The sequence below is a fragment of the Emydura macquarii genome, unplaced genomic scaffold (genome assembly GCF_026122565.2).
Source record: "Emydura macquarii macquarii isolate MOO-44397 ecotype Brisbane River unplaced genomic scaffold, CSIRO-AGI_Emac_v2 contig_2531, whole genome shotgun sequence".
In the NCBI taxonomy this organism is placed as follows: Eukaryota; Metazoa; Chordata; order Testudines; family Chelidae; genus Emydura; species Emydura macquarii.
This window is the reverse complement of record NW_027132668.1, coordinates 9,845,572-9,854,477: the sequence shown is the minus strand read 5'-3', so window position 1 is coordinate 9,854,477 and position 8,906 is coordinate 9,845,572. Positions and strand designations below refer to the sequence as shown.

The following is an 8,906-nucleotide window of genomic DNA, read 5'->3' as shown; positions in this document are numbered from 1 at the left end:
CCCCCCCGTCCCACCATCGCTGCGCCAAGGAGAAGGTGCGCCTCTCCCTTCACCAGGCCAGCCAGAACTCCTGGAAGCACGCCACGAAGCTTATGTCCTCCAGCAGGCTGTTGTTAAAGTGCCAATAGGCTGGCCCCAGCCTCTCCAACATGAGGGATGCCGTCACAGTCACCAGGTGGTGATCCAAGAACGGGGCCAGCCGGATGCCGGAGAAGTGGGCTCGTGCAAGATGGTGACGAGATAGATAAATGTGGTCCAACTGAGAGTGGCGTGACCCATCTTCCCCCTACCCAGACATAGGTGAAGGTGGACACATCATCCAGGTGGTGGTCATGCCAGACATCTACCAGGGAGTGATGGTCGACAATCTCCCAGAGGATGTGCGCGAATTAGGGCACCAGTGGCAGGGGGCTGAATCAGCCTGGCTGCTCCCAGCACCCTGTCACAGTGCTCTTCCTCAAAATTCCTGTATGACTTTGGGCAAGTTACAGAACCTTTTGAAAATTCTGGCCATAATCTCATTATCCCTTAGTTTCTCCATGTATAAAACAGGGATAACAATATTTCCCTATTTCACAGTCAATTTGTGAAAACTGATTCATAAATGTTTTTAAAAAGCTTTGACTTCCTTTAATGGAAATGACTATATAAGTAGAAGTGTGTTTATATTTATTAATTATTTTACTGATTGAACCAGATCCTCCTATAGGCCCTGATCCCACAAACATTAGGGTCTGTCTACAGTGCAGTTGGGAGTGTGCTGCCAGCGTGGGTAGACAAACATGCTAAAAACAGCAATGCAGCCAGGGATAGCGTGGATGGCACCTAGTTGCCTGAGTACAAACTCACCTTGATTCCCTGGGTATGTTCTTGAGTGGCTAGCCTGAGCCATCGCCCATTCTACCCCCAGCTACTCTGCTATTTTTAGAACTTTAGCTCAAACAGAGCTAGTGTGTATCTGTCTACTGAACTGGGAAGCACTCACCTAGCTGCAATGTAGACATATCCATTGTCTCCTCATGGTAGTAATGTTAAATAGGTGCATGTTTGCAGGATCCGGGCCGTAGTGTAAATTGTGTCAATGAATCTACACCAATTTATACCTCTGAAGGATTTGGCCCATCATTTTGATCATTTCTGTCTTAACTGAATGGTTTTTTTGTTTTCAAGACAGGGACTATATTTTTCTTATACGTCTGTACAGTACATAGAACAATGAGGCTTCGATCTCTGATACATTATCAAAATACAAATAAATAATAAATAAAATCTAGCCATTGACCCTACTGTAAAGCTGCCTACAGTGACTTAAGAGTATGAATACCAACCTCAGGCTAGATTGTTAAGAACTAGGGCACAAACCCCAAATTGGTTGTGAATTCTATATTTAGATTTTGCTAACCAGTTATCAAATGTAATAACCTCAGGCACTATAGCAGCCTAAACATGGAGTCACAGAAAGTCCCCTCTACTGACACCTCAATCTGGGACATTTTCTCAGATTTGTAACTTAAAAAGAATGGCTCAGGTGTGGGAATCTCCCTCACATCCTCTGCAGTGAAGACTGATGGAAAGAATTCATTTAGCTTTTCCGCAATGGCCTTGTCCTCCTTGAGTTCTCCTTTAGCACTTCGATCACCCAGTGGCCCCAATAAATTTTTGACAGACTTCCTGCTTCTGATGCACTTAAAAATTGTTTTGCTGTTAGTTTTTGTGTCTTTTGCTATTTACTCTTCCAATTCTCTTTCAGCCTGCCTAATTATACTCTTCTTGGCTTGCCAGAGTTTTATACCCTATTTTCCTTAGTAGGATTTGACTTCCATTTTTTAAAGGATGACTTTTTGCCTCTAACAGCATCTTTTACTCTGTTGTTTAGCCAGGGTGGCATTTTTCTGATCCTCTTAATATATTTTTTTAAGTGTGGGCTATACATTTAATTTGAGCCTCTATTGTGGTGTTTTTTAAAAGTTTCCATTCAGCTTGCAAGCATTTCTTGTGACTGTTCTTTTTCATTTCCACTTCACTAGCTTCCTCGTTTTTCTATAGTTCCCCTTTCTGAAGTTAAATGCAACTGTGGTGGGCTTCTTTGGTATTTGTCGCCCCACAGGGATGTTAAATTTAATTGTATTATGGTCGCTATTACCCAGCGGTTCAGCTATATTCATCTCTTGGACCAGATCCTGTGCTCCATTTTGGACTAGATAAAGTATTGCCTTTCCCCTTGTGGGTTGCAGGACTAGCTGCTCCAAGAAGTAGTCATTTATGGTGTTTGAAAACTTTATCTCTGCATCCCGTCCTGAGGTGACGTGTACCCAGTCAATATGGAGATAGCTGAAATCCCCCACTCTTACTGAGTTTTCTATTTTTATCGCCTCTCTAATCACCTTGAGCATTTCAGTCACCATCACTATCCTGCTCAGGTGGTTGGGAGTATATTTCTACTGCTATATTCTTATTATTCAAGCATGGAATTTCTATCCATAGAAATTTTATGGTACAGCTTGAGTCATTTAAGATTTTTACTATATTTGACTCTGTGCTTTCTTTCACATGTAGTGCAATTCCCTACCAGCACAATCTACTCTGTCATTCCTGTATATTTTGTACCCTGCTATTACCATATCCTATTGATTTTCATCATTCCACCAAGTTTCTGTGATGCCTGTTATATCAATATCCTCATTTAATACCAGGCACTCAAGTTCACCCATCTTAGTATTTAGCCTTCTAGCATTTGTATACAAATGTATACACTGGTAAAATATGTCACTTTTTAGTTGTCTGCCTTCATGTGATGTAATTGAATGGGACTCTTTTTTTATTTGACTGTTTCTCTTCAGTTCCTACCTGTACTTTATCAACTTCCATCCTCTCCTCCTCATTAGGATATAAAGATTCCCCATTAAGAGCCTTCCCAAGGGATGTTTCTGTATAAACTGTGTGCTCCTCCGCACCCGTTGGCTTTCTCCCAACTCTTAGTTTAAAAACTGCTCTACGACCATTTTAATTTTACATGCCAGCAATCTGGTTCCATTTTGGTTTAGATAGAGCCCATCCTTCCTGTATAGTCTCCTCCTTTCCCAAAAGGTTCCCCAGTTCCTCATTAACCTAAAATCCTCTTCCCACACCATCCAGGCATTGGGACTCTGCAGTTCTGCCTGTCTAACTGGCCCTGCGTATGGAACTGGAAGCATTTCAGAGAATGCTACCATGGAGTTCCTGGACTACAATCTCTTACCGAGCTCCCTAAATTTGGCATCTAGGATCTCTGTCCTACCTCTCCTTATGTCCTTGGTACCTATATGTACCACAACTCCCAGCTGCTCCCTAGCACTGTACATAAGCCTGTGTAAATGTCTCAAGAGATCCACAACCTTCGCACCTGGCAAACAAGTCACCATGCGGTTCTCTTGGTCATCACAAACCCAGCTATCAAGTCCCCCATTACTATTATCTGTCTTCTCCTAATAACTGGAGTTCCCTTCCCCAGATAGGTATCCAGTGCGAGAGGATACCATGACATCATCTGGACGGAGGGTCCCAACTACGTAATCATTTCCCTCTGCTCCAGTTTGATGTTCTCCTTCCCTAAGATTTTCATCATCCTCAACAGTACAGAGGCTGTCATACCGGGGATGGGACTGTTCTACTGTGTCCCAGAAAGTCTCATCTGTGTACCTCTCTGTCGTCCTTAACTCCTCCAGTTCAGCCACTCTGTTTTCCAAAGCCCATATGTGGTCTCTGAGGGCCAGGAGCTCCTTGCACTGAACGCAGACTTATGCCACCCACCCACAGGACAATCATACACGTTGCATTCAGTGCAATAAACAGGATAGTTCACACTCTGCTGCTGGATTTCTGCCTGCATTCTTTTTACTCCGGCATCGTTTTGGGGTTTGTTTTATTTTGGAAGGAGGGTGTTTATTAGCCTAACTTTAGAGAATGTTAGGGGTAGCTGGCTTCCATGCCCTCTTTCTAAACTCCCTTGCAAAACTCCTCTGTTTGCTGCTCTTGTTCACTAGCTCCTCTGGTCACTTAGGAGCTGGCTTTTAAAACCCCTGTTCTCCCTAAATAACCCCACCCCCTGGTAGGTAATGGTTCCTAAAGGGATTAGGGATCAAGGCCTGGTTAAGAAGTGCTTAGCCTTGCCTAGCAGGCCAGTAGGCTCAGCACACACTTCCCCTCCCCCAACAGACCACATTATATACTACAGTCAAGCAGCAAGTACAGAACAAACAAACAGACAACAAAAGTACCCCAAGGGTCACATAGTTGCTCCTCCTTCACCTGGACAACTCCCTTGCAAAACTCCCATTTGTTACTCCTGTTTACTACCATGAGTAATCCTATTTACTTTAGCAGTAGTGTATTTTTACACCTACACTATTACTGATCTCTACCATTAAGTTAGCAATATCAGTCCCAACTCCCACAATTTAGCTAGGCAAACATCCAATTGACACTAAAATCTTTCTAATTAATAGCTTTAAAAAATGCTTCCATCTATCATCTATTACTGTCTTATTAGTGGAAAAACATTGTTTCAACTTTCCTGTTCTGTTACTGGTATGAACTGACACCTTATACCTGGATTTTATTTCTTGCAATACTTTGCTCCATGTGCATGTTTAAACTCTCTGAATGTGATATTATTAATTTAAATAAATTCTCTGACAGACTTGCAATTTCTTTGAATCTGGAGAGATATGGCAATGAGCCTTGTGTCTTGTCATCTGCTGTCCCTGCTCCCCTAAGAATGCTTGGATAGCAAGGATTGCACAACAGTTTATCTAAGAAAGGTGAAGGACCCAGATGAGCACCTAATTTAAAAAGGGTCCAAAGTTATCACGGACAGTAAACAATATATAAGGGACCTGGGATTGGGGACAAGAATTGACACGCAGAAGAAAATAATGGCTAACATTTCCCAAAGGTAGTGATATCTTGTCTAAATTCCATCCCCATGCCAAGTGTGTATACACTCAATGTCCTCAATAAACATCAGTGCACTCCTTCCTTCCATATACCAATACCATCCCAAGTCTTCAATCATTTGCCTGCCTTACTTCATCTGTAGTGGGGCATACTTCTTGGCCCTTGACAACAATGGGACATTTTTAGGTAGGCCACTGGTGGCCATTCTCCTTGTGGGTAACAGGAGGTTGCAGGGAGCAATGTTCTTAGTCTCTGAAGCTAGTCAAACAGTGAGCAGGATGTGTCAAGAGACTCTGTTAAATTGGAGAAGGGGCAGATAGTGGGAGCCAGAAGATTCCAGGAAGGTTGGGAGTAGATGGAGTGAGGAGAAAGAAAGGTCTGATGAAAGTGCAGCCAGCAACGGTAGTCAGACCTGGGAGGAGATGGTGGGGCCCAGTCATGGGGGAGTAATTAAAGAGAGCAGAATGAAGGATGAGAAGAAGAGTGCACAAAGCATGCAAGGGAAATAGAGAAAGGAAACCAGAGGATGAAGAAAAAGACGGAGAAAGAGAGAGCGAGCAAGTGAAGGAACCATCAGGACCAGCTGCTAAGAAAGAAACACAGGCTGTAAAATTCACTTGAAGTAAATGCATTTGTGGTTACTCTCTCTCACTGTGCCATGGGGATGTGACCTGCTGCTTCAAGGGTCTTTTGTTATATCTACTTTTATACAAATTGTATTTTCTCTGCCCTATCACCTACTTGAATAAACTATTTTGAGATGGGTAAATGGGCTAAGGGAACATTAATAGTTGTGGGATATTTATGGAACATGCTCTATGGACTCACGGTTGCAGCCATGACTACCAAAAGAGGGACCCTGGATCACTCACTCAACCTTAGATGTGGAGTTGCAGGACATGTTGTAGGTAATTCTTTGTTCTGCTTAAGGCTCCTTTGGCTCCATTGGCTATGGGAAGCAGAATGTATCTTAGAGCAATAATGAAGCTGCTCTAACTGATGCCAGGTCTGTGCCAGCCTCTGAATATGGGGAGTGCAAAGGTGGCTTATAGTTGCCTTCCCCAAAATCTTAAACTAACTAAGAAACAGGGCTCTTGGGGGAGTACCTTTCCTTTCTGCATTGACAGACTTCAGAGGATCCTGCTACATCAGAAGACTGAAACAAACATTTTTGTAATTAACTTCCCATCTTGTCATCTATCACTTTTATATTCAGCACAAAATATATCTTTGGTGAAGCTGTCAGTAGCCTGCACCCTGTGAGCTGGAGATGTCTTGATGGAAGTCAACAGACATTTATTTTCTTCTTCCTCACCCTCCAAAGGACAAATGATCATCTGCAACAAGATTCCAAGGTGGTTAAATGGCCTCTTCCCTGATGCCAGATTCTAGACATGTTCACGCTGGAGTTGGAATTTTTAATTCCACACCCTAATATTCCCTTCCTTGGGCCAAATTCCTTGGAATAGCGAAAGCTCATTAGTAATTAGATCTCTTTTGGGCTGCCATGCAATCTGTACATCAGCTCAGGAAAAAGGACGCTACTTGTACTAAATGAGTACAGAGCAAATTTGCCCAAACTGGTATTTTTTTATATTCATACCAGACACCAGGAATCTATACCAAGGAAATGCAACTTAAAATAGTGAAAGAAATTAATACTTCACAATATCCCTAAAGTTTTAAAAAATGACTGGAGAAAATGTCATTTGTATTGTCCCTGCCAGAATATCAATTGACCAAGCCATTAAAACTGTACTGACTTTGTCCCTGTAGTTAGACCAAGTGCTTATATGAACTGAGATCAAAAGTATTCTTGGTAAAACTGTGCATGAATCCAGGGCAGAAATTAAAACCGTCCTGACCCTTAATGTCTCAGATTTCTTATAAGCCAAATCCAAACTCACTGGCTCACCTTCCATAGCCTCGTCTTTTGATTTGTTACCTGGTTTTCATATGTGAAATACAGCCAAGGATGACCATAACCAGGGCATTTCCATTCACCCTAGCATGTTTTGGAGTTAATGGAAGTACTGCAAGAATCCCATTCTAATGATATACCAAGAGATATAAATAGCAGTTTAGAGATGATTCACCCTCATAAATAAGAGTCACACAGACAACCGTGGTCAGATGAGGAAGATGGAAAGCTTTTTTGAAAGAAGAGATTAAACTAAAAAATGGAAAAGATAATTTATAGGATAGTTGAATTGGTGCCAAAAAAAATTTTAAACCAGAAACTTGGAAAGCCTGTATTAGAAATATATTTTGTATAGGAAAAGTAAATCCAGGCTTGAACAGTCTCATTTACATTCTAAAAGCATCTGGCTTGGATTTTTAATCCTAATCTTTTGTCAAGCAACAATCCTAAACTACATCCAGATTCTTTGGCAACTTTGCAAATTGTACTGTTGGTAACTTCCTAGAGGGCAGATGTTACAATCTGTTGGGCTCAAGAAGTCAGAAGGAGGGGGAATCAAGCAGTTTCTTCCTCTAGTCTTGGATTCTGTAGGGGAAGAGTGCGCTGAAGTTAGTACAGGGCAGTAAGCTCCCTTTAAAATCCAAGTGCCCATGCTTACCTTGCTTTAGGTTTAGGTGCTCCTCTTCCCCATTTACCCCTATTTTTGGCCAATATATAATATTGTTTGCAGCAGGAGAAAACCTTCATTCTTTTCTTAATCTGTGCAACAGGGCATGGGAGGTATACAGTGGCTCCTGGTGCATATTTGTTGCCCTAAAGCAGCAGACAATATGCCCTCAGAAGGCCCAGCTCTAGCCTGGTGCCCTAAGTGTACACTGTACACGCTTCGAGCAGGGCGGGCAGCTCTGCTGCAGCAAGCAAGCCTCTGGTGTGTCTGTCAGGAGCTCAGCTAGAGCCAGGATTGGTTGCCGCTGGTGGGTGTGCTCCAGAGGAAGGCGTGGAAGTCGGGGCCTGTGCGAGCAGCCGGCGCTTCCCCTGCTGTGGCGAGGAGCCGGAAGCAGCAGCGCTGATGAGTAGTGTCAGGCGCTTGCCTGCGTGTTTGGCAGGAGGTGGTGTGAGCCCCGCTTGGTGGCTAGGTAAGAGGCGAGTGCAGAGCGGTGCGTGCGGGGCCGTCCCCCCCCCTCCCGCGATGATTTGGGGAGGGGGCACTGTCACCACTTGTGTGCTCGCAGCACTGGCCTCGGCTGCAGTTATGACCTGCTGGCTGCACTATGATAAAGGTATAAAGTTAAACCCTTTCCACGGGGGCTCTCGCCAGTAGGGAATGGGGGACCTGCCGCTTTGTTTGGGCGGCAGCTGCCGCCAGCCTAAGCGAATGGCAGCAGCTTTTCCAGCTCGCCACGGGGCCAGACAGGTGTGTGCTGGGTGTGTGTGTGTGTGTCGCTGGCTTTATTACAACTGTTGGGGCAAATCAACCTGCCCTGTACCCAGTCTACATGTCAAACTGCCCCTTCTTTTTGGGTTGCCTGGAGCTGATGCTCCTAGGGCACCCTACCCTTGTGACTCCCCTGCGGGGTTTTACATGCGTGGCGGAGGAATTAGAAAAAAAAAGCCTGGGTGAGTGTTTTCCCAGAGCCGTGCCACTGAAACCACTGGAAGAAGGAGCTCAGGAAGACCAGGAAGAGGGCTCTGCTTCCTGCAGTTAGACACAGGCCTCGTCTGAGAGCAGAAATGGGTGTGAATTTGATTTCAGCAGCGCCTTTTATTTACAGCGGTCTGTACAAATACTAGCTAATGTTTAGGCCTAACAAGAGACACCTTGTGCCTTCATAGCTTGTATAAAACCTACTACACATGGAGATGTGCTTAATAGAAACTGTTCTTTAGTAGGGTGGAGGTAGGCTTTCCCCTGGCCGTGTGGGCAAGCCCGTTTCAGCGCAAGCGACAATGTGACACTTACTAGCGTCCACATAGGAGTGAGCTGTAACTCGCTGGGGGGACAATCGCTGAAAGCTCGGCTTGTTCTGAGCGGGGGTCGGTAAGAAGATGG

The 8,906-nt window shown here is 44.1% G+C and overlaps 1 protein-coding gene across 1 annotated transcript in view; it reads left to right on the top strand.

Annotated features, from left to right (window-relative positions):
• Window positions 1-7,856: 7,856 nt before the first annotated feature.
• NAXD (NAD(P)HX dehydratase) overlaps window positions 7,857-8,906 on the top strand; it is a 75,376-nt gene continuing 74,326 nt past the window's right edge. The window contains exon 1 of the mRNA XM_067563697.1: window positions 7,857-7,992. Within this exon, the coding sequence (XP_067419798.1) occupies window positions 7,926-7,992 (67 nt within the window). The 5' untranslated portion in view covers window positions 7,857-7,925. The remainder of the gene's footprint in view (window positions 7,993-8,906) is intronic.